The sequence below is a fragment of the Thamnophis elegans genome, chromosome 9 (assembly GCF_009769535.1).
Source record: "Thamnophis elegans isolate rThaEle1 chromosome 9, rThaEle1.pri, whole genome shotgun sequence".
Taxonomy (NCBI): Eukaryota; Metazoa; Chordata; class Lepidosauria; order Squamata; family Colubridae; genus Thamnophis; species Thamnophis elegans.
Window position 1 is genome coordinate 12,839,475 of NC_045549.1, and position 26,865 is coordinate 12,866,339.

Here is a 26,865-nt window from a genome sequence, read left to right on the forward strand (position 1 = left end):
GGATTCCCACCCCACCCCACCTTCTTTCCCAACCACTCCAACCAAGCTTTCTTAGAATCTTGCCGTCGTTGTCATCGAAAGGTAACAAACTAGATTCAGTTCATGAAAATCTCTTGCCAACCTTTTGTGTTTCTTTTCCAGGGCAATATAATACTGTATCAGAGCAATATCAGCCATACCAAAATAAGACCAGTGACTTGGAAATTCAGCTTGGTAGGTGACTCCTACTGATTTGGATGCAAATAGTCCTCACTCCACGACGGCCTCCTTCAACAAAGTTCAAGTTACAACGGTGTAAAAGAAAACCGCTTGGGAGGGAGGGGCAAACATTTCACATGTACCATTGTGAATGCAACAAAGTAGAGTTGATGGAGAACGCGGAATTAAAATAGCAACTCGCGTTCATGTGATGTTTCACTTAATGATCGTGTCGGCTCACTGAATGGGCGAATGGGAAGTGATGTCATCCGTCAAGCGCACTTTTGTGATTTCCTGCTGAGCAACCATACCACCTAGCCGCAGAAACGCCAGTCTCAATTGCGGTCGCTAAGCGAGGATTACCTGTATAAGAAGGCAATCTGATTCATACATTACCTTTGTGGCTTAAGTGGGGACTGGACCATCCACACCAATCTGTTTCTGATTCTTAACTCATACTCTACATGTGTTGGATGACACAGATAGTGGAAGCATCTGAGATACTTTATATAAGTACCTGCAGCCAGATGGAACTTGAACACAAGACTCCCATGATTAAAATATCTGCATTTTACCAAGATTGACGAATAACAGTGGGATATAACTCCTTTTAGATTTCTTTTTGTAGCAGTTCCCTAAACGTTCCCTAAAACCATGTGTTTTCCCCTAAGTCATCGGTATTAATTGCTATCGGTAGTTGGACACGTTGTTAACCTATTATTCCAGCAAGATACTTCTATTTCATAGTAACAAAGGAAACCCATCAAAGACAGTAAGTCCACATTTATTCAGTATGTTGGGGAAAATGCACATAGACTTTGGCGTATTCATCAGCACTGGGTTTGCTTTTTGAGCAGAACAAAATCCAAAGGAGTAAAAATGTTAACACCTTTTTTTGCAAGACCTTAATCCAGAAATAACTTTAAGCATCCTTCATAAGACACCTTGTATTATTTAACAGTATATGTCAGTGCGGGCAAACCTTTTCGGCACCAAGTGCAGAAATGTCGCATGTGTGCGCACTCTCATCGGAGCTGTACTCCGCAAAAGCCTAACTTCTGGGTTCTAGCGTGCATGTGCGCCTGACAATCAGCTGGCCGGTGCGCCTGTGCACACCGGTTTTTGGCACTGGTCAGGACAGCTGATCATCACATGTGCATGCGCACCAGAGACCTGGAAGACAAACAGGCAAGGCTGCGCATGCCACTTTGGGCACACAGGTTCCATAGGTTCACCATCACAGGCATATGTTCTTTTAGGAAATATGATGCTGAATAAATGGAAGAGAAGCTTTCATCAAAACAGTCCAGTGGATTCAAACACCAGTTCTTCAAATACACCCAGACATAAACATTCCATTCATTATATGCCATAACCAGTGGTGGGTTTCAAAAAATTTTAGAACCTCTTCTGTAGGTGTGGCCTACTTTGTGGGAGTGGCTTGCTGGCCATGTGACTGGGTGGGTGTGGCCAACTTGTAAAATGTGGTGAAACTCACTTAACAACGCTCTTGCTTAGCAACCAAAATGTTGGCTCAGAAACCCTGGCATTTGAAGCACGCAAGTCTTAAAGCTGTCAAGTTACAAGACCCTTGCACCCCTAACCCTTTAGGAAAAAAAAACCCCAGGAGTGTTCAAACTTTGGGACACCTTTAGAAAAAGCTTACTGGCGTAGCTGCTAACTTCCCATTGTCCCTGTCCTTCATTCTTCTTCTTGCTACCTAAGTTTATGCCTTTTCCACGTGCGTTTTTACCATAAAATTAGGGGAAAACATTTTGTTCTGTTGCACTTGGCTTGCCTATTCGAATTTCTAATTAAGAATCCACCTCCAAACTGCTATTTCTTTTTGATATAAAAATCATTCGTTTAGAAAACTCCCGCTTATTATCACAGACCATAACAAGGTCACAATAATGGTTTGGTGATGGATCGCACCGGTATAAAGTTTTCAATAAACAGCTCATTCAGTTCAGCTGACATAACACTAAGTATATCTTGCCGGGAAAAATGAGCAAGCGTTTGGTGGTTTTTTTGTTTTTTTTTTAGCAATCTTCTTCAAGGATATATATGCAAACATATTCTTACATTTGTCTAGGCCAGATTCTGCCAATGAACTAGTGGCGTGCATGGATTGAGAGCTCAACAACCGGAAATGAAAGCATGGAACTCCTTAGGTTAATAAAGAATGAGTTTAAATTTTTATCAGTATATGAATGCCGATAATGAGATTTCCTAAGATTAAGCAAAGGGGTGGATTATTTTAATAAAGAATGTTCGTAAAACAAAGTGACACATGAAGCCAGTACAGATTTTGGATATACAACTGTGCCTATTCAGAAGTTTAGGATAATTCTAGCTTGTGGTTAATAGTGGCTAATAAGAGCTATACCCTAGACTAGAGAAACCCAGTTTGTGGAATGTAAATATTAATTTCAATTTATAGAGGAAAAGTAGAGAAGACAATTCCCAATTCCCATCTAAACGTCTTTCACAATGGGTGAAATCCTGTCCTTTCTTTGGCTTTCTGTAGGAAATAGCTGTGATATGTCCCCATTATAAAATCTAATCATCTCTCCTCTTACTTCCCTTCAAAGGAATTCAAAAATTGGCTGCAACACAATCCAGATTATTGCATCAACTCATTATCCTATTGAAGAAAGTTAGCACCCACCCCTCTTAGAAGAATGAAATGTTTTAGGAAATATTAAAATGGCAGAATATTATATTTTCCCTAGAGAAACTTATTTCTAAAGACAGAAACTCAAAGCTTCAGCTCCCTGCCCCCAACAGATATTTGGTGCCCACTGAGAAGGACTGAGCCAGGCTATCTACAAAACAAAAGACTTTCAACTCCAGGATGATGGGATTATCTTTCAAGGCAAAATCCTTCAACCACAATAGAAATTGCACAACCAAGCCTGGGACTCAGATAGCCTATAAAGTTAGCAGTAACCATACAACAACCAATAGAACACATTTCTTCCACAGGAACAGGAAGCTCAAGGGCAAGGCCCAAGGAGAGGGTACAAATAACCCCACTTTTTGTGGTCAGCTGCCCAGGACCTCAAAGCATTAAAACCTGTCGACCATTAAAGCATCTTTCCAATCAGCCTCCCTGTTTCCAGTGTCTTTCTCCCCACTTGGAACGGAACCAGATGGATATTCCAACACTATATCACACATGTTTAAAATCTAGACCAAATAGTTTGGGATGCTTACAATGAATGGGCAACATAGCTCTCTCTGAAAACTTTTGCATCATAGATAGAACAGAGCTCTTTCTGGGCAATCTTCAAAGGTTTTTGATCTTAACAAGGTCAGCTGTACATGATGTATTTCAAGAAACACATCAAAATCAATTAAAGTGTTACTACCCTGTTTCCCTGAAAACAAGACCTCCCCAGATAATAAGACCAATCGGGATTTTGAGCGCATGCGCTACAATAAGCCCAACCCCAAAAATAAGGCCTATTTGAAAATATTGCAACACAACAGCAGCCATGAGGTGACCCCGCTCGCTGCCTCCTGCACCTCAAAAATAATAAAACCTCTCCGAAAATAAGGCCAAGCGCTTATTTCAGGGGTCAAAAGAAAATAAGATCCTGTCTTATTTTTGGGGAAAGATGGTACCTTAACAACTGCAGTGATTCACTTAGCAACTGTGGCAAGAAAGATTGTAAAACGGGGCCAAACTCACTTAACAACTGTTTTCCTTAGCCACAGAAATTGTGGGCTCGATTGTGGTTTTAAGTCAAGGACCACCTGCCCCCAACTCTATTACTAACAGTTATGGTAAATATCCTCATAGGATATTGTGATTTATATATCGGAACCGTGGTGGCACAGTGGTTAGAATGCAGTACTGCAAGCTACTTCTGCAGATTGCCGCATGACTACAATTTGGCTGTTCGAATCTCAACCAGTTCAAGGTTTACTCAGCCTTCCATCCTTCCGAGGTGGGTAAAATGAGGACCCAGATTGTTGGGGGCAATAGGCTGACTCTGTAAATCACTTAGAGAGGGCTGTAAAAGAACTATGAAGCAGTATATAAGTCTAAATACTATTGCTATTATGAAGATAAAAACCAAATTATTTTCCAAGGCATCATTTAAGCATTGCATGGAGGGAAAGCAAAGCAATGTTATCCTTAATCCCAACTAATCCAGCCATCCTTCCATTCTCAGCATCTTGAACAGATATCCTAGTGTATATAGCTTGTTTATTCTCGATATGCACTTTCTTTGCACAAAGCTTTAAACCAAAGCCTTTGTGGTTTATTGTAGCCCTTTAGGTTATTCAATAGATCAAAGAATCTGATTTGGCATTAGGTATCAATCTAGCCTGAACAAATCAGAAAGTATGACAGTAAAACCCAGAAGCATAACTAAACATGTCCAAAAAGACAGAATAATAAGCTAAATTTAAAAGAGCTTGGTTTATCATATGATTTCTAGCTTGTTTGCAGACACTGGAACAAAACCATGCGTCAAGATTATCAAGAAAAGTTCACCTCTATGGCAGTTTGCCATTTGTTCAATAGGAAAATCACACCTGGCATATTCTAAACATAGGGATTTTTTTTTTGTTATATTGTGGTTTATTAACCCAGCATACTTGGATGATCTTTATGTATCAATATAGAAAAGGACTTGCCATTGTTCTGGGGCTTATCATTCTGATATATAGTCTGCATATGTTTTTTCTACTCAGGTGGTGTGTCCTGGTTAATGATGCAGATCAGAGATGGGTAAAAAAACTGTGAGGTTCTTGCTTTCTCTGAGGCTGGTGTTTTTCTTGAAGACGTTTCATTACCAAACTAGGTAACACCATCAGCGTTGATGAGGGTGGGGGTGGGGGTGATAATACCTAATTTGGTAATGAAACATCTGCAAGGAAACCACTAGACTCAGACCAGGTTCCTGACCCCAAGGACCCCACAGTTCAACCCTGAGCTACAAATATTCTCTTCTATCAATATGGAAAAAACTGCCAACAGATTATGGATAAGCCTGAATCTTAAACGTGTGAAAGGAACAGGAAAGGAAATCAGCTTTGCAAGTAAAACAAAATTACAATCAATAGAAGCAGCTTTTGCAAATAAAATAAAATTTGTTGAAAAAGTTACAGGTTAAATGAGAACAGAGACAGGAGAGGAAATATTGCACAGCCTTGTAGAAAATGGACTGCATATTTAATGGCATTTCCCCCTGCATCTTATTTGTTTAAAAATACCAACACTGCTAAGAATGAATTTGAAACAAATCATCAGCTGCTAGTGGTTGCTTCTAGGGAATTTTTCTACAGCAAATGCTTTTAATGGTTTAATTATCGAGGCTCTGTGAACAAATTTTAATAACCATGCAGCTGTTTGAAAGAAACCAGGCTTTTAAAATGCATCATCTATAGGACATTTTGGGTCAGGTTTATCTTTTCTCCTGCCGATTTATTCGAAATAATTATTTTTGCATTAAAAAGCTATTCTATTTGCTTAACCACGCAAAAAGGATGACTGAATCCAGAGCGTATTGGGGAGAAATAGGGTACTTAAAGTAAAACTCATTTAATATTTATGCCTGGTTTGGAAGACAATATTAAAAGATTGGCTCAAAATAGCTGGGCAAAGATGTGCATTGTTGATATTGTATTGCATGATATTTATCAGAGCACTAGGAATACATGTGGATTCTCAGAAGGAGGTGCTGCGTATTGTAAAAAAAAAGACGCCAGTGTAGTACGGAATAAAATGATGGGGCTGGACTAAGCTGAAGGCCCAAGGTTCCTATTCACCCTCAATTGTAGAACCTCCAAGCATAAAGACTGCGTTTTTGAACATTGACTCAGTTGTCAGATATGTAGGAGTTATTCCCAATAGTGATATCCAAAATAAAAAATATTGCTAATATTTGCTGTTTTATCAGTGATGGCTTATGCACACCGATTTGAAACACTAAATTAGCTTGTATGAAACTATGAAAAAAAGGAGTATCTGATTTAATTAATAGCAGAGAAATGCTGTCTCTGCACAAGGTCCAAAGCAATTCAGAATTTACAATGGATCCCTTTAAACACACAACAGCAACTCAACCCTATTTGGACACATTCTTCAAAACTGTGCTACCCCCAGGCGTATCATTTGGCCTCAATAGGTGCGATTAAGGATTTCAAGCTCTTTTGAATTTGTAGATCCAAGACAGAACAAGAAATGGATCTGTGATGCTTATTTATTCATTGATCTGCCCAACAGATTCCATATAGGCTAGGATATAAAGCTAGGATATAAAGGCTAAAACCAACTTCCAACTATGTAACGTCAGATGACGATACTACAGCTATCTATAATTGCCCAATTGTAAAATCACAGCAGAACCTCTTTTATGTAAGTTGCAGCAAGCTATAGACTAGACTAGTTGAAAGGGACCATGGAGGTCTTCTAGTCCAACCCCTTGCCTAGGCAGGAAACCCTACACCACTTCAGACAAATGGTTATACAACATCTTCTTAAAAACTTCCAGGGTTGGAACATTCACAACTTCTGGAGGCAAGTTGTTCCACTGATTAATTGTTCTAACTGTCAGGAAATTACTCCTCAATTCTAAGTTGCTTCTCTCCTTGATTAGTTTCCATCCATTGCTCCTTGTCCTGTCCAGAGGTGCCTTGAAGAATAGGTTGACTCCCTCTTCTTTGTGGCAGTCCCTGAGATACTGGAGCACTGGTATCATGTCTCCCCTAGTCCTTCTTTCTATTAAACGCGACATACCCAGTTCCTGCAACCGTTCTTCATATGTTTTAGCCTCCAGTCCCCTCATCATGTTTGTTGCTGTTCTCTGCACTCTTTCCAGATTCTCAACAACTTTTTTACATCGTGGTGACCAAAACTGAACGCAGTATATTTGAGCAATGAATTTCTCTCCCTAATCAGTTAATTTAATTCAGTTGTCCAGACTGCATGGACATAGATTCATTCAATAAAAAATAAAATTAATGTTCCTGCAAACCAAGCTAAATCTACAAAGTACTGCCGTAAGCTTTATTAACCTGTGGAGCGTTAGGAGGATCTGTGGTCACACCAGTGGTGGGTTTCAAATATTTTTGGAACCTACTCTGTGGGTGTGGCTTGCCCGCCATGTGTTTTCTCTCTCTCTCTCTCTCTCTCTCTCTCTCCCCTTTATTTTGTCTCTCTGTCCCTTTTTTCTTTTTTTTTCAACTCTCTCTCACTCTTTTTCTTTCTTTTTTATTTATTTATTTATTCCTTCCTTTCTTTCTCTTTCTCTCTCTCTCTCTGTCAGTCTGTCTGTCTGACTGTCTGTCTGTCTCTCTCTCTCTCTCTCTCTCTCTGTCTCTGTCTCTGTCTCTCTCTCTCTCTCTGTGTGTGTATGGCAGTGGCAGGTTTCAAAAATTTTTGGAACCTCTTCTGTAGGTGTGGCCTGCTTTCCGGGTCCACTGGTGGAACCTCTTCTAACCGGTTCGGTAGATTTGACGAACCGGTTCTACCGAAACAGGTGCGAATTGGTAGGAACCCACCCCTGGGTCACGCAGAAAGTTAAAGAAGAATGCTTGACAAACAGGGAACAAGGAATTCAGGAATTCTGAATCTAGGGCAAAGGTTCAAATAAAGGATATTGCAGTAATGGGAAGAGATCGTTACGTACAATGTGCATTGCGGTTTATAAAGAGTCTGTAAGCATTAAGCTGCTCCAAATCAGAAGTGTCAATCAGAACAACAATGTTTATCTGGAGAAGCCCACAGCCTAGGAAGGATACGATCAGTGCCAGGAAACAACACAGCACCTTTAATCATTTCTCCCAAGATGCACCCTACAGACCACATGTCAACTGAAAACAAAAAAAATGAAATGAAGGTAAACAAGAACACAGCAACAGAAACAACAAACAAATGAGGAGACTTATCTGGTTGGCTCAAAAGGACAAGCACGGTTCCTTGCTACTAGGATGTGGGATTCCTGGGAATGTTGCTGTTGTTGTTGTTGTTGTTTTTATCCCGAATCAGATATTCTAATTAGAAGTAGAATCAGAATTCCATGGCAACCATTCTCTGTTCCATCCATCTGCTTCTTCTGCTTGTCTGTCCTATCAGGCCCTGCTATCACATTCTCAGTGATGTAGCAACAGAAGGGCTTGCTAGAGACAGAAGGTTTAAAAAACGAAAACCAACAGGAACTGCACTAATGAAGGTGCAACCGATCCCTATTTCTGGCCGCTGGCTTCGGATTTAAAAAAAAAAAATCTGTTCTTTTTCCCAGTCCCCCATTTATTTTTCACATTTCTACATAAAGCAGGCTTAGCATTTAGACGCAATCTGCAACATATCTAGGAACAGATTCCCCATGAAATGGGTAATTTATCCTGTAAATTCAAGACACTCCTTGATCGAATTCTACCTCCTTTGTCCTACTACCCCTATCTTACCTACCGTAACCCCCTGACTTACATCAGTTAATTGATCTGGAAAAGAAGAATAGCAATATTTCATTCTCCAAATAAAATCCTTCTCCGTGTTAAAAGTATTCCCTTTCAGAAACTAGGGAATACTTTTTGGGGAGGGACCAAAGTTCAAAGTTTAATGAATTTATATGCCTCCCAATCCCGAAGGACTCCGGGCGGCTTACATAAAACAACTCTAAAAAAAATACTAAAAAAATTTAAAATAGAGAGGAGACAAATTAAAAGACACATCATGCACTCAACCTTAGAGGGGCTCGACCTCATTCATGAGGTCAACAGCCTCAGACCAAAGAAAATGTTGGTTGAGCTTTACCACCTGGGTGAAAGGATGGTGGGAAAAGAGAAAAGGAGTTTGCAATTGTGAGATAAAATGGTTTTTTTTATTGCTAAGTATGTCTAAATTTGCTTGCATGCCTGGGAGCACTGTGGAAAGAAATAGAAAAGAACCAAAGACAATTTAAAGCTTGTTAGCTGGTCTTCTTAAGGTCATTCAACAGGGGAACTAATGTTGTTCCTGTCCCCTTTCTAGGCTGAATCCTGACTGCAGCAGCAGACCTAAAATGTTCCTCTAGGATTATCTACAGCCCAGGTCCCTGAGCTTGGCCTAATGCCATCACCCTCTGTAGGTTTCATAGATGAGTAAAATCAGTAAAGCAGAGGCATCTGAGAGATTGTGGGGAAAAGTCCAGCTTCTGTGGAAACCCTCAGTAACCGTTTAAGGGGTTTAGGGCAGGTCTGGAATGAACTATCCAAAACTCATCTGACCAGAAATCAGATATGCAAACAATGGAATCTTGGGAAACCCTCTTGTTTCCAAACTGGATGATATAGCTTTTCTGGTAAAAATTAGTTGAAGGCAGAGGTGTCTTCCCAATATATTAGCCCGGAGGTCGGCAACCTTAAACACTCAAAGAGCTACAACAGTCCTAACCGGAAGCCCCCCCCTCCCATTCAATTCTGGAGCCGACCGGAAGTCTGGTTCCTCCTTCTAGTGTGGCGTCCTTTTTCCTCTACCTGCCCTAACCAAAAGCCCTATCAATTGTGGAGCCGCAGCAGAGGGATGAAAGAGCCACATGTGGCTCCAGAGCCGCAGGTTGCTGACCCCTGTACTAGCCTAGCCATGCAGAAAAAAGAAAAAAAAAACCAGCAGGAAAACCCTGATTATGATTCTATCACAGGGTCTGGGTCATTGTGCAGTATTATATATATCAGAAGACTAGAGGATTTTTAGAATTTCTAATTAGAAATCCACCCAAGGGAAATGGGGTTCTTCCCACCGGTGTTTTAATTGGTTTTTCTATTGTTGTTTTTTTGTATATTGCTCCAGGCTCCTTTGGGAAGGACAGCACTAAAAAAATAACATAAAAAATACATCAGTGTCCTGGGGTGAAAACACCAACATTGGAGTAAATAGTATTGAATTCATGGTATGGTAGTACCTGATCTGCATGTATTGCATGTCCCATCTTATAAAGCATCTTTCCTGACTCCCATGCCAAAAATGTTGGACTTCAGATCTCATTATCACTTATAGCTTTTATGTACACTGACAGCATATGCACCAAAGATAAATTCCCTGTGTGTCCAATCACACTGGGTGAATAAAGAATTCTACTCTATTCTATTTCTATTTCTATTTCTATTCCTAATTCTATTCTATTTCTATTCTATTTTTCCTATCAAAGTGGCAGAAGATTAGGTGGGTCCAAACCTGGGTAGGATGCCCATTTTTAAAAAAATGCAATTAGCAATTAGAAAACAAGGCAGCCAAAGTTACAGTTACAGGTAGTCCTCGACTTACAACCATTTGTTTAGTGACCGCAGTTACAAGGCATTGAACAAAAGTGAGTCATGATCATTTTTTCACACTTACGACCATTACAGCATCCCCAGGGTCATGTGATCAAAATTCGGACGCTTGGCAATCTTGGGAGTTCATATTTATGAGGGTTGCTGTGGCCCGGGGTCGTAAAATAGGGCTAAAACTCACTTAACCACTTTCTCACTTAGCAACAGAAATATTGGGCTCAATTGTGGTTGTAAGTTGAGGATTATCCGTATTCATATGCAGCAGTGGTGGGATTCAGATTTTTTTAATCCCGGTTATGTGGGCGTGGCTTAGTGGGCATGGCATGGCTTAGTGGGTGTGGCATGACTTGGTGGGCATGGCATGGCTTGGTGGGCGTGGCAGGGGAAGGATGCTGTAAAATCTCCACTCCCTCCCCACTCCAGAGGAAGGATACTACAAAATCCCCATTTCCTCCCGATCAGCTGGGACTCGGGAGGCAGAGAATAGATGAGGGTTGGGCCAGTCAGAGGTGGTATTTATTGGTTCTCTGAACTACTCCGGACCTTGCCCACTCTCATGGCCTTCCGAAAAGCTGTTAAAACCTGGCTATTCCGGCAGGCCTGGGGCTGTTGACCACATTGCTGAGGTCCAGCCCCAATCAGATTGGGTGCATGGGTGATGTTTTTAAATTGTTTTCCTTTATTTTTTTTATTAATTACTCTTCTTCGTTTTGTAAGCCGCCCGGACTCCTCTGGGATTGGGCGGCCTATAAATCTACTAAATAATAAATAAATAAATAAATAAATAAATAAATAAACAAACAAACAAACAAACAAACAAACAAACAAATACTCAAAATTTCCGCTACCGGTTCTCCAGAACTGGTCAGAACCTGCTGATATGCAATAAATTCTCCCTGTTGAACACCAAATTATGTGAGGGGGGGGTGTGATATTTTTTAAAAAAAATCCAAGGGGAAAGAAAGACAGAAGTGTGAAATATCTACAATAATAGGAAGATAGCAGATGGTGGTAGCATATTTCTTCTGTGCTAGAACTTAAAATCATGGGTGAAACTAGCACTCAATTGGGACAAGCCCCCCAAAAAATGCTGCCATTAGCTGCAATTATCCTCTGAAATTTACTGCTGCTAGATTTGATGATGGCACTTCTGATTAAACAGTTTCAAAAGTTCAGAGGCATTATTCAGCTCGGCTCCATCTGGATGCCGTTGCCTTTTGCTTGCAGAATTACAAATACCTCCATGACTACTACCTTGCAATTAATTGATTAGCAAGTTTGCAGAGGCATCTCCACGATTTCAGAGCATGGACAGAATGAAAGAGGAGGAAAATCTCCCTGATTCATATGGTCTCAAATCATTTGTTAAATATCTGTATCTCTGATTTAAAAAAAAGAAAAAATAATTCAATTGCAAGAAGACACCACAAAGCAAGCCTTAAAACAGTCTTCCTTATTATGTAGGATTTTGGGACAGGAACTCCCATGATCCACAGCCTAACTTATCCAGAAAGTCCTATGCTGGGAAATGCTGTCTTTGGGAACATCAGTATATCTTGGTTTTCCCTGCCTTGGAATATTTTGTTTAGATCTTTGCCATGAAAAAAAATATATTAAAAAATAAATAAAACCAGTATTTACAGTATAAGGATCAGTTATTGGCTGGTCTTATTTAGATTTATTGTAGAACATCAGCTGTTCTTCCAGTCTATGACTCTATGATGTTCTGATACCCTTCCTTTTTCCAAGTTTGGTCAGAGTGGTAGTCCTCACTTAATGACCACAACTGGGGCCTGAAATTACATCACTTAGTGACATGGGTATTAAACAAAACATCACATGACTGGACTATTAGACTTATAAATGTCTTATAAATCCACCAGTGTCTCTGCAGTCATTAAGCGAATCACCAAGTCATTAAGCACAACATCACATGACCACCATTTGTGACTTACTGCCAACTTCTCCAGCTGGCTGGTGAAGCTTGCAAACAGTGATCCCAAGATGCTGCAGAGATCATAAATTTGAGCTGTAAAGATACCTTTTCAGCATTATTATAAATTTGAACAGTCATAAATAGGACAGGTGTTCAATGTGGAGTATCTATATTGCAATCCACAGATAAAGCTAGGATGTAAAAAGAAAGAGGGTAAGGTAATCACCATATTATTTGGAGTTCGTTGACATCTAAATTTGCCTGTATGTTCAATTTCATTTATTTTATTCTTAGCAATAGTGTGAAATCACTTTATCTTGAGAGCATGACTATCTCTGTGAAGTTGAGAGGGAAGAGATGTTAAGTTCACAGGCTATTCGGAAGCGATGACCATTGCTATACATCTCCATAAGATCAAAAGACATTGCTTAATGGGCCTGTTAGAGTAGAATAGAATAGAATAGAACAGAACAGAATAGAATAACAGAGTTGGAAGGGATCTTGGAGGTCTTCTAGTCCAACCCCCTGCTTAGGCAGGAAACCCTACACCACTTCAGACAAATGGTTATCCAACATCTTCTTAAAAACTTCCATTGTTGGAGCATTCACAACTTCTGAAGGCAAGTTGTTCCATTGATTAATTGTTCTAACTGTCAGGAAATTTCTCCTTAGAAGTTTGCAGTTATGTAGGAAGGTTCTCCTTTTGTTTTAAGCAAAGCTTTGCTGCTACCAACATTTGTGTTGTTGAGTAAAATGAGTATTATTATTATTTTAAGTGGAGAGTTAATTTCAATAAATACGCAATTGTCTGTACTTTCCTTCCTAGTTTAGTTCATCTTGTTCATCATTGTTCTATATCAGCTTGAGGATCCATGGCTTTTTTATGACTTGTGGACGTCAACTCTCAGAATTCCCGAGCCAGCAAGGGAGTTGAAGTCCACAAGTCATAAAAGAGCCATGGATCCTCACCCCTGTTCTATAGGAAGACCTTTGTAAGGTTCTTGACTTGTTAAATTTAATTCTGGAGGAACTTTCAAATCCGTCCTGCTAAAGATGTAACGTACATTTGACAGACACCTTATGAGACATTTGCAACATTATGGACCTGTAATAGTACTAGACACTTTGTGATATGTGAGCCTTTACAAAGGGTTTTTAATTCTTTAAAACTAGTAAAAAGTAAATGAGCCGAGGTGGCGCAGTGGTTGGAGTGCAGTACTACAGGCTACTTCAGCTGATTGCTAGCTGCAGTCCAGCAGTTCAAATCTCACTGGCTCAAGGTTGACTCAGCCTTCCATCCTTCTGAGGTGGGCAAAATGAGGACCCAGATTGTTGGGGGCGATAGGCTGACTTTGTAAAGCGCTTAGAGAGGGCTGTAAAAGCACTATGAAGTGGTATATAAGTCTAAGTGCTATTGCTAAAAAAAAACATCAAGATTTTGCCCCTTCAGTTTGTAAATATTTTCCATTTCATATTGTTGTCCCACTCTAGAAATCTTCAAAGTCTCCAAGTACCTTTTTCTTAGTTTATGAGTATATTTCCCTTTTTATTTTATTTTTACAGAGAAAACAAAGACCTGTTCCTTTCTTAAATGAGAGGGGTGGGGGGGGGGAATACACTTTAGTCTATACTGGGCCTTGGGCTGTAATAGGGCCAAAGTAAAACCTTGGTCTATGGGTAAATGTATTTAGTTCCTGTAAAAGTAAAATCTGACATTATTTCTTTAACCCACCAGATGGGCAAACAACTTAAACTATAGGCCACATGGTTAGCGGAACTGCTAAGTGTATGAGAGCATACTTTTTCATTATTTGGTAATGCATTTATTTTGCTACCGAAATCCTGTTAGCCATTTAAACAACATCAACTGTACAGTATTATATGCAGGGAAAAGTCTGGAAGAGAGATTTCTTTGCTATTTGAACGTCATTATAATAGAGTGGGGCATACATCTGCAAATAAATGTACTGCAAAAAAAATATTTAAAATATATGAAAAGTGAATTCCACTTTATAGGTACAATCGTGCTTACAAATACAGCTAAAGGAATGTTTTGATCCAATGCAAATCAATGACACATTACTTTAAAAGATGGGCCAATCAACAGTTATATTTTCTTTTTCGTGGCACGACAAAACTGCGCTCGACTAAGCCACGCCCGATTAAACCGCGTTGCTGACGTCATCAACAGGGCGACCACAGCGAGCGCGGAGAAAGAAGGGCGCTTTAAATAGCGCTTTGAAAGCAAGCCGATTCAACTTAAGGTAAGGGTTAAGTTTAGGGTTAGGTTAAGGGTTAGGGTTAGGTTTAGGGTTAGGTTAAAGGTTAGGATTAGGTTTAGGGTTAGGTTAAGGGTTAGGGTTAGGTTAAGGGTTAGGTTTAGGGTTAGGGTTAGGATTAGGTTTAGGGGGGTTAGGTTTAGGGGTTAATTTTAGGTTTAGCGTTTACAGCGTGCTTCTGTCTCCGCGCTGTTGATGACGTCAGCTACGCGGTTTCGTCGAGCGCGGTTTAGTCGAACACGATTTTGTGGTGGAACCTTTCCTTTTAATATAGGAGCAAGGGGTCCAATCTAGAGCAAGGCTTTAATCTACAAGGAAGGCAAAATCTTCTGTAACTCTTTGCTCTTCTCCTATGTTCTTTATTGAAATCCCACTAAACTGCCACTTATATTGCCTTTAAGTAATCCACTGCTTAGATGAATCATTTTTGGAGCAAAGTAAATAAATCCATGGAAAGTATAATGTAGATCACATTGAGTATTCAAAGATAAAATATATTTCCCTGCCGTAGTAGCAATCAAGAGTGGAGCCTTTATATCCGTGATGGCGAACCTATGGCACACGTGCCAGAGGTGGCACACAGAGCCCTCTCTGTGGGCATGCGCACCGTCACCAGTTGTTCTTCTGGTTTCCGGTGCATGCATGCGCGCTGGCCATCTGATCTTCATGCGTGCCGGAATCCCAGAAATCCGAAGACAAGATGTCTCCAAGTTTCCGGGGTTCCAGCGCGCATGCACATGCTTTCCAATTTGGACAACTCAGTGCCGAAAAGGTTCACCATCACTGTTCTACATTATAGATAAAATTAGTTATCTCCCTCTTTCATAGGGTGGGGTGCAGGAGAATATCTTTTAACTTTGACTCTATGATATGGGAAATGTTTGGAGCGGTTTGTTTTACATTTAGCAAATGAAAAAACATCCAAGCAATGATTCATGTTTGCTTGTGTGAATATATAAAACACATTATAGGATTTTATGCCTTGGGAGTGATGTTGGATTTATATTTATTGAGAAATATAACAGGGCAGCCAACTTCCCAAAAGCATATTTCAATGTCCCTTGGCAAAAAAACCAGCATGCCAAAATAGCCAAAAAAAAATTAAACAAACCATAAAATTGAAACTTAGAGCTGAACAAAAGTTTTATATCTTTCAGGACACACTCAAAACTGTAGAGTAGGTAACATTTCTCTCTCTTGGTTCACACAGGATGAAATTCCCTGTGTCACTGAAAATCTTGCAGGTATGAGAAATATGTGTGGATCCAGGTGGGCTTAAGTGGCAACTTGTGGGCCAATTGAGACAGATTACAATTGTGATGAGTAGAAGATTTATTTAGGGGTGTTTCTGTTGCATTGCTGATAACACTCCAGATTTCCACTTTCAAGCAAAATGGAAATCTCTGCAGATGTGTGGTTATCTGACAATTCATCTGTTAATCTTTACAGCTGATTTTGAATGCAAGCTGGTGAATGTAGACGATACAGTCTTCCTATTATTCAATAAGAGCCTACTTCCTCTATATGAAAGACTGGAGAATTTGCCTCAATGTATTGGACAAATCACCATATTTTTATAACTCAAAACTGTTGAACCTGCATGGCTGTCCAGCTATCATACCACCAATTTATCAACGAGATGTTTGTTTCCTTTTAACACAAAAAATGTTGAAATAAACATACAGTTTTCCCCCTCTTACTAATAGAATTTCTTACTGTATATTCCCAAAGCTAAGATAGAACTTTTCTTTTTTCTTTGTTTTAGTTCTTTTCGTTTTCCAATATTACTTTCACCATCTTTGAGAGATGGCCAAAAGAATATCGCCAAAGCTCAAATGGACAAAAGAAAATAGGCTGTAGCCAAAGTCTTGTTCATAATACAGAACCTCATGGATAATAAGGGCAATATTAATAGCCACACTAAGGAAAGCTCATTCTGAAAATCGGAGTAACTGCATCAGAAAGAACTGAAGAAGATTTCTAGGCAACAGGGGAGATAAATCAAAACATTCAGCATCAATGTTGTATTGACCCATCTCTGAATCCATACAACGCGAAGGTGGTCCCAAACCAACGATGCATTAGCAAGCAAAAGATTATGATGCCACCACAAAGGTCAAAAGGATTACAATGTTCAAAGCATCAAGCCAAAAAGGGAGTGGGGAAAGTTTAAAAAAAAAAAGCTTAAAGAAACACATCAGCCATTTTCTTAAAAGCGTTAACACAGATAAAAGTAGAGTAGTAAAATTGGACGTGACAATGTTTGCTGTATATTTGCTTCCCCCCCCCCCCCCAATCATCATCTCTGAATTTCAGATGACTCCAATAATAATTCCACGCAGCTCTACAATTCGGGGTTTTGGGAGATCGTCTGTTTTTGTTGTTTTTTTTTTTGCTTCTAGCTTTGTGTTCCTCTTGCATATTCTGTATTTGATTAGAAAACTGCAGAATGAGCCTGCGCGGGATGGGAAATGAATAATTCAATGAAAATTGCAAATGGCATAAGGATACAGTCCCTTCCTGGAAAGAGGATTTTATGGCGCACCATTTCTCCCATAATGCATCCTACTGACCATATATCCACTAGAACGGTAGAGACAGGGAAATGAAGAGAGAAAAGGGGTGGGGAGTGGGGGGAAGGAACAGGAAATGTTAACTAAAACACTTTGGATCCTATAGGAGGGGGAAAAAGAGGAGGTTTATCAGAGAAAGCACAATTTTATGTACCTTCCACCAAACATTTCTTTAAAAATACAGATACACACACACAGAGACAGACAAAATACCCACCCCCATGCACAATTACAGGTAGTCCTCGACTTACAACAGGTCATTTAGCAACCATTCAAAGTTACAACCGCACTGAATTTAGTGACTTTAGTGTTTTTCACACTTACGACTATTACAGCATCCACATCCAAATTCAGAGGCTTGGCAACTGACTCATATTTATAACGGTTGCAGTGCCCCAGGGTCATTTGATCACCTTTGGATGATCAGCAGAGTCAAAGGGGAAGTTGGGTTCACTTCACAACCCTAATGCTAACCGTAACCCTGACTTAACTACTGCTATGATTCACTTAAGAAATGTAGCAAGAAAGGTCGTAAAAGTGGAGCAAGGCTCCCTTAACAACTGTGTCGCTTAGCAACATATATTTTGGGCTCAATTGTGGCCATAAGTTGAGGACTACCTGTATTTCATAAAAAGCAGCAGCTCGGAGGTCCACGAAATCAGAAAATACCTACTTCGTCAAATGTCCATTCCCCTTTACTGAAAGAATGGAAATATAATTTCAAAATTGTTGACACTTAGTATTAATGTTCCACTTTCTTGTACTGTGTGCCATAGATAAAGACCTTATTTATTCAGAGATGAAATCTTATACCCACTTTTCTGGGAATAAAGCCTTCTAAATTCATCAGGACTTATTTTGAACGTGGACAGCATGGCATGGAGCTCCAATCATTTCTAATTGACCCTATGCAGGGAGAATCAAACCTGGTAACTCTATTTCACCCAGGTCACTCCATTTAAACGGTACCAGAAAAGTTGACGTATTCTCATTACACGTTCTTGTTTATTCCCCTGCACAAGGAAATTACAAAGTAAATGGATTTGGGACGTGGGGATGAGAAAAAGCTAATCATTCCAAAAGGGCTACTTAAAAGCATTTGGGAGGATTAAATTTTTTTTTTAAAACCTGGGTCAATGGTTGCCGTGTGGTGAAGATGTAGCTTAAAAAAAGGAACATTTTATGAGCTTTTGATTCCCGCTATGTTTACTAATAGCCTTTATGTGGAGCCGTTTCTAAGCCACATTTATAAGTTTTCAGCTACTACAATCGCTAAGTCAGACAGTTTTATGTATCTGGATAAGCGATACGGGGAGGATGTCCTAAGTCCTTTTTTTCCTGTGAAATTGCAAAGGTATTCAGAGGGCTCTTCTTTTAGCATATTGCCACTTTGCTAAGAATGCCTATAAATTATACAGCCAACAGGTTATAATCACCTTGTTCCTTCTCAAACCTTTTTTTTAAAATTGTCTTTCTCTCAGAATGATGATTGTACAGGAATAAGCCGCATTATGGGGGCCTTTCAGCTTTATGTGTCCACGAAAGAGCAAAGAGTTGTTTCCATGCAGCCGATGAGGTTCAGTGTTTTAAAGGCCTCAGCTAATCTGGTAAGATCATCCTATTAGCCACACCAAGAGATTTTATAAACCGTTGAGAGGCGGATTGGATGCTTTGTATTTTAACTGATGGGGGTGCTTTAAAAATATTTGGGGTGGTTCTTTGATCACAACAGAGAAACCTAAAAGGACCCACAATGTAGTTAAGGAATGGACAGAGAGAGATTTATAGAAAACTAGTTAATAACCTGGCGTTGCCCGGGTATTTATTTATAGGGGGAAAATGTCCGGACCAAACATAATTTCTAATGTTGGATTTTTCTTACCAGAGGGAGCCCCCTTGTGGAGTACTGTGAAGCCGTTACCATGGCAACTCCACTGCGCTGTACAGTAGAATCCATTTTACAGCAGAAAGTAGAAGCCATTTTAAGGCACAACAGGCTGTATCTTAGCAGAACACACACAGGTGTGTTAGGGGTGTCTTACCCCCACAGTATTTGTTTCCAGAGAGTAAGTCATCTGTGGACCAAGTTTGGTTGAAATTGCTCAAGGTGTTCCAGAGTTATACTGGAACATACACACACACAGCCATTTTTATGTATATAAGAAGATAGAAGTTATAATCTTTAGGTCTGCTTTTCAGGTTCATTGTATGAGTGGTAACTAATTATCAAGTGGTCCTTGGGAAGGAACAGAGACAGAAGGCAAATCAACAATAATCTTTCCCCTTTGGGTCAGTCACACCCAAAATCAGCGATACTTTTAATCAGTAAGAAAAATGGAACTCCTCAAAATGTTCAGCTGAAGACTAAATCAAGAGATATTCCATAGTAGGCCATTGATTTAAGTTGAAATGAATAGCTATAAGACAAATACAGAAGCAACTTTTGCTATGGATACTTTTTAGGTGAAGTTATCATGAGAAGCAGAGTTTAATTAAGAGCCTGGTATTATTTCTAATATTTCTTTCTATTCCTTCCCCAAGTAATTTTTCATTAATAGCTACTCCAACTAAACCCCTAGTCCATAATTACAGATGAAAAATACAGGGGTCAGGCAGTTAGAAAAGACTTCACAGACAAGGACAGGATTGCCCATGATCCAGTTTAAAGAAATTTAAGGGACATGTGAAATATGATGGAGTAATTATTCATCTTTCTATCTCTGTTAGATATAAAGCAAAAAAAAAACTCTACATCAATATATTTAGCAATGATAGGACTACATTAGGGGATGTGTCTGATATATGGTACCTACTGCATTCCTCAAGAAAAACATGGCTTCCATTTTGAGTCAATTTTAGGTATCCGAACTGGTACTGGTAGATTTGGTTCCAACTAAAACTAGGATTTCCTATCACTATCAAGCCTCCTTACCATTTTTATCTTAAAATGGTTTTCCCTGGAAAGTATACCTAGTTAAAGGCATTGCCAGTATGGAATTGAGTCCCAACCAACATTGTTTTTATATTATACATGATGATAATGGCTTTATAGAGCAAGGGTTTCCAAACTTGGCAACTTTAAGACTTATGGATTTCAGTTCCTAGAATTCCTCATCCAGCCATGATGGCTGGGGAATTCTGGGAGTTAGTCCACAAGTCTTAAAGTTGCCAAATTTGGAGATCCCAGTTACAGAGGGTCATTATATGAATACCTCCTACAAACGGAGATATAACATGATTGTCTCAACATAGGAGAGTCATAGATCAGGGATGTCAAACTGGCGGACCACAGAATCGATGCATCATGCGTAGGCCACGCCCACCCCAATTCCGCGAATGGGAGAAATGTCACAAAACATCACATGACGGCAACGTGATGCAGCAAGTTTGACGCCCATGTCATAGATTTCTTTACCTATTAACTTTATCCTATCCTGTTGCCTACTTTTCTGTCTAATGGGGAGGGGATTTCAAATGAGTGATGTCAAGACTTGGAGAGTCCTGTCCACTTGCAGATGTCACACTTTCCCAGTGATAAGTAATATTGTGTGTGTGGGGGGGGGGTGTTGTTCATTACAGGTGCACACACAACATAATATTCAGGCTGAAATCCAACTATTTTAGCAATATGAACCCACCATGAAAAAGGGCTAACTTATTCTATCAGTATCATCCATGGTATGCCTAGTAATTATTTTCTAATTCTCTTCTAATCTATTTTCTTTTCCTTTCTGCTTCTTCTTTTTTTTTGCATCCTTGGCAAAGAAACAAATTGTTGTGGAATCAAGCTATTCTTTTTATTAACCAAAACAAATCTGTATAAAATGTTTCATTTAGAGGACAAGATGGACAAGTCTGAAAAAGCAAGTATTTTAAAGGGAACAATAATTTAGGAACCTTGGGAACAGGAGGTAAGCAAATAAAGGTAAAATATATTATCCATAAACTTTCATCCAGAAAAATGAAAGCATGGAATGGCCCTAAAAGGCAAATAGCACAATGGATGGACATTAATTTAAAATAAATGACATTCCTTCCAAAAATTTAAGACGATTACTTAATATTTTACCTCCCATAGACCGATTAGATCTCATAGGTTAGGTCTCCCCCGGATTCCATCTGCCAGCCAATGTCAGCTGGCGACTCCCCGGGGGAGAGCCTTCTCTGTTGCAGCTCCAGCCCTCTGGAATGACCTCCCCGTGGAGATCCGGACCCTTACTACCCTCCCGGCCTTCCGCAAAGCCACCAAGTCATGGCTGTTCCAGCAGGCCGGGGGGCTTGTGAAACATCCAGCCCCACGGAAACTGTGAATGTTGCGTTTTTTGAAGTGTTGTCTTTGTCTATTTATCCCCCTTCCCCTGTCTATTGTGAGCCGCCCGGAGTCCTTCGGGAGTGGGCGGCATACAAGACAAATAAACTAAACTAAACTAAACTATTTTAAGTTTAGAATAAAATTTATGTCTCTTCTTTCTTACAATGGTTCTATTATATTTACAACGTTCCGGGAATCCAAAACCTGAAATTAATTTCTCACAACACAATATATCAATGTAGTCCCATTGATAGATGAGTCCCTTTCTCACTTGACTTTCACGAAGCAGCAAAATTACTGGATTGTTCATTGCACAATCATATCCTACTCTAGTTTTGCCTATGTGAAATAAATTAATTTTAACTATCACAGGAATGATATAAAGAGCCTGATCATGAATTTCTTGAGGAAGTTCTAGTAGATGTTTCAGTTCTGAGGAATGTCTGAATTCTGTTCAGTAGAAAAGGAAGACCATATTGGCCAACCTGAATGGAAAATGACATCGTATCCCTGTGTTTTTGTAGTTTTTTAGGATTGCCAATGATTATTTGGTCTTTTATCTGAACCAGTGTAGATTGCCTATATTATGTTTCTATCCACAGAAACTTGTCTTAATAAGTCTTGTGCTTCATTAGAGCTTACATTCTAAATCAAAACCAACCCTTGAACTCACCTTTTTCCAGTTGGCTATTACAAAACTTCTGAATAAGAAGATTTCCAAAGCATCTCATTCTTTATTATCATTTTTAAAAAAGATATCATTTTTTTAAAAAAATCTGAGTACTATTGATAACTAACTACAACTAGAATTATTTTTAGGACAACTGACAGTTTGAAACAGCAAATGCAAGGTCTACTTTAAAAGTAGACCACATTTTGATCCAATATAATCAATGGCAAAATCAGGCTAAAAATCAGTGCTAAATGTCAGCTTGCAGATTGTAGTCAAAATGTCAGTTAAAAGAGCTGCAGGAGGCTAATTGGATTCCCCAACTTAAAAGGGAAAGGTTTCAAAGGTGCAGAATTTCCTCATTACATTTAACACACACAACATATTCTTAGCAAAATAGCAAACTAATGAATGCATTTCTGTCGTTTTATTTGCAGCCTTGATCCATGTTATTTATGCAATCATATCATAATAATGTACTATTAGCAAGCATTCTTTTTAAGCAAAGAAATACTTGGTAGGATGAAAAGAATTGAGCATAACAAAATATCTCTTGTTAGCAGGTCATTTGGGCTAGAAGAGGTTCCTCCCCAACTCTATCCACCTCATTTTTTTTTTTTAAAGAAGAAAATTGCACAATTATGGTATAAAAGGGTACAATTTTCACACCACTATCTTCTCCTCTTACCTAGGAACCTAAATATAAGGACTACATTATTTTATTTTTTAATGTGGTAGCATCAAAATGGACCCATCTAAAGTCATTTCTGCATTTTTATGATAATAGAGGATTTTAGCAGATTTTCTACAGCTGAGCTGAGAAACTTTCAGTTCAAATATTGCTCCAGAAGAAATGTAGCCAAAATGGCTTTGTTATTGCTCTGACTTTAATAGACCTCCCCTCTTTCTAGATTGGGGTAGAGAACAATGGCCCTTTTATGACTTGTGCAGTTCAACTCCCAGAATTCCTGAGCCGGCCATACAGGCTCAGGAATTCTGGGAGTTGAAGTCCACAAGTCATAAAGGGACCATCTTTCCCCCAGTAGGCGGTTGCTAACCGGTTGACTACCAGTTCGCTTGTGCTCACCTGCAACGCTTCCATGCATGAGTCCAGGCGGGTGGGCAGAGCCTCCCACCACTGCCACTACCAGTTCGGCTGAACTGGGCCGAACCGGCAGCGAGCCACTTTTGCGTTCCCCACCTCTGTTCTAGATTAAACTTTCTACCTGAAAGGAATGGGGAGGAAAGGAGTCCCAGCAGGGGTGGGTTTCTCGCCCCGTTCCAACCGGTTCGGTGGAGATTACACCTTAATTCTCCCTTACTCCCATTCTTAGTCTTCCTTCACTGTTTCCTTCTGCAGCATTGAAAAATGGTTTTGTGGATAGTGAAACAAAGCTTGTTTGTTTGTTTTTTAATGAAAAGAATATTATATCACAATGTTCTGGTATTTTTTAGAGATTGAGACCATTATAGGCACATTTGGACACAGCACTAATCTTAGATAGGAGCAGTCCTCGTATATAGAAAGGCTGTATGTTTATCTAAATTAGCTCTTTATATCTCAGTTAGGTTGAGAGGTATATTGTATAGCGTGGCGTCCAATGTGATCTTTTTTTTTTAATTGCCTGGTGAGCTGCACCATTCTCTTCTCTTCAGTAACTCTTCTTGTAGTAATTTAGCAGGGAATTCAATGGACATGTTATTTCTATTCTCAAAATGACAAGTTGGCCAGTGGTTGTGGCTTTTAATATCAGACCTAAGACTTGCAAATTCTCCCCTACAGTCTGTTGAATTCTAAATTGATGGTATCGCAGTCCTTCACTTGTGTAGATAGTAAAGTTTTTTGTTTTCATGTTGGCTTCATCAAATGACATTTGCAGAGTCAGATCCTATCCAGAACTGGTTTGCTCCTCCTTTCCCTCCCCTCCCCAGACAATTGACAGTCCTTACTTTTCTCTGTCTCAATTTTCTCCACATTTATATGTCCTACCATTCTCCTTGTAGCCCATTCCCAGGATGACTTCTGGTGCTCTGTAATAGCGTGTGACCACATAGGGTGTCATCATGAAGCTAGTGCCTGCAGTCCTGGCCAGTCCAAAATCCAGGATCTTCAACGTACAGTCTGATTTTACCACAATATTACTTGGTTTTAAATCCTGAAAGAGAGAGAGAGAGAGAGAGAGGGAGGGAGGGAGAGAGAGAGAGAGGGAGGGAGAGATAGGGAGAGAGGGAGATGCAAGAGAGAGAAAGGGATAGGCATTAATCTCACACCCATAATATCATTGATTTTTGTCTATTGTGGGAGAAGAGTGTGAAATGAAAGACCCAAGAGGGCCTTCAGTTGGCTGAAGATTATTCACTGGTGAGGCAAGAAAAGTAATCAGTATTTCAGTGATCACCAAAAGTTTGATGACCACACAAGGATTTCATTTAACATTTTTGGAGACAACTGAGAGTATCAATAATGGGCCAGTGATGCAACAAAGTGGTTGTGGTTGTGTCTGTAGGAGATGACCAGACTGAGCCCAAGGGAAAGGTCAAACGCATCATAAGTCATTAGTATCTATACGCCCACAAGAGACCTAAGCCCATCCTGAATACCTTTTATTCCCTTTATTTCCCTTGACTGTTAGTAGGTCAGATTTTTATAGAGAACTTAAGCTTGCAAACTCATTTGAACTGCCTGAATCTCCTGATTTCCCTGGCATTTAACAGTGTCATAATCCCTTAGTGAAACCAGGTAGACAATAAGGAAGATGACAATAAGGAAGATGATGGAAATATACAAGAGCCACTCTTTAGGCAAAAGGGGCTGAACCACTTATTAAGATCTGAGAAATGAGACAATGGTTGGAAGAGAATCAAGTAGATGCCTTCCAGACTCATTGGAGTGAAGGGGTGGAGGTGTAGCCACAATGAGACTTGCAAGATTTTGTTATAGGTAAAGGAAAAGGTTCCCCCGCAAATGCATGCTAGTCGTTTCCGGCTCTAGGGGTGGTGCTCATCTCCGTTTCCAAGCCAAAGAGTCCAAAGACATCTCCGTGGTCATGTGGCCGGCATGACTAAACGCCGAAGGAACACGGAATGCTGTTACCTTCCCATCAAAGGTCGTTCCTATTTTTCTACTTGAATTTTTAATGTGCTTTCGAATTGCTAGGTTGGTAGAAGCTGGAACTCACTCTGTTACATGGCGCTAGGGATTCAAACCGCTGAACTGCCGACCTTCTGATCAACAAGCTCAGCGTCTTAGCCACTGAGCCACCGCATCCCTTATAGACAATCTCAAAAATATAGTTAGTCTTCCTGTGGAATTAATTTCTTGATATTGTCTCACAGACCAGGATTTTCAATACTATTGATTTTTTTAGAGGATTTTGGATGGGGGGGGGGTTCCCTTTAGTTTCTAAAACAACAGGACTTGTACTTTTGCATATTTTCTATCTTAAAAACCTTGCTACCGTAGCAAATGTAGTTACAATAGATTTCAGGGATGCAAACAACAAATTTAGGGTTCCATGTGTTCCCCTCTTGGGCTTTTAAAATCTACACTGTTGCTCATTCCAGTGTTTCTGGCTATGATAGAAGTGCAATAAAAGCTTGAGATGGGCATGTCCATGAATAATCAAGAATGCACAAGAGTAACGTTTATAATTTTCTTCATTTCATTCTTGTGGGAAAATCGTTCTTACTTCCATAGGGAGGAGGCCGGCTTACCCTGTGAATGATTCCTGCAGAGTGAAGGTGTTTGATACCACACAGCATCTGATAGAGCAGGTAAGACATTCTCTCGTGATCTAACTCCATTTGAATCACCTGGCACAAATTGGCATCCATCAACTCCATTACTAAGTAACTAGACAGGAGAACAAAGTGACATCATCATTCCTTGGCACCTGTGAGATGCTTCCGGTTGTAGCATTTCTTTCTACAATTTCAGCCTTTCCCAAATATCTGTAAAAGGTAAAGGTTCCCCTCGTACATATATTCTAGTTGTTCCCAACTCTAGGGGGCGGTGCTCATCTCCGTTTCAAAGCCAAAGAGCCAGCGCTGTCCGAAGACATCTCCGAGGTCATGTGGCTGGCATGACTAAACGCCAAAGGTGCATGAAACACTGTTACCTTCCCACCAAAGGGGGTTCCTATTTTTCTACTTGTATTTTTACATGCTTTCGAACTTCTAGGTTGGCAGAAGCTGGGAAAAGTAACAGGAGCTCACTCCATTACGCGGCACTAGGGATTCGAACCGCCAAACTGCCGACCTTCTGATCGACAAGCTCAGCATCTTAGCCACTGAGCCACCGCCTTCCTTGTTTGTTTGTATCCCACCTTTGTTATTTTTTACAAATATACTGTATTTGAGGCACTGAATATATCCAACATGTCTTCCTCCTTCTATTTCTCCTATCTTCCTCACCACAGCCCTGTGCGCTGGGCTGAGAGAGAGTGATTGGTCTAAAGTCATTCAGCTGGCTTTCAAGGCTGAGATGGAACTAGAATTCACTATCTACTGGTAACTGGCCCAAACTCACCAAATCAGCTTTCATGGCTAAGGCAGGACTAGAACTCACCATTTCCACCTAGCTTTCATGACAAAGGCCCACAGTCTTCCGCTTTCTTGCCTGGTTC

The 26,865-nt window shown here is 39.9% G+C and overlaps 1 protein-coding gene across 4 annotated transcripts in view; it reads right to left on the minus strand.

The window, feature by feature from the left end:
• MAPK10 (mitogen-activated protein kinase 10) overlaps positions 1-26,865 on the minus strand; it is a 120,694-nt gene that overhangs the window by 44,084 nt on the left and 49,745 nt on the right. For 2 of the 4 annotated variants that reach the window (XM_032224188.1, XM_032224189.1), the window contains 3 exons: positions 25,955-26,093; positions 24,231-24,396; positions 7,960-8,031 (listed from right to left, as the gene is read on the minus strand). In XM_032224188.1, coding sequence (XP_032080079.1) covers positions 7,960-8,031; positions 24,231-24,396; positions 25,955-26,093 — 377 coding nt within the window. Of the gene's footprint in view, positions 1-7,959; positions 8,032-17,196; positions 17,269-24,230; positions 24,397-25,954; positions 26,094-26,865 lie in introns of all 4 variants that reach the window. The other 2 variants (XM_032224187.1, XM_032224190.1) reach the window with 2 other exon arrangements.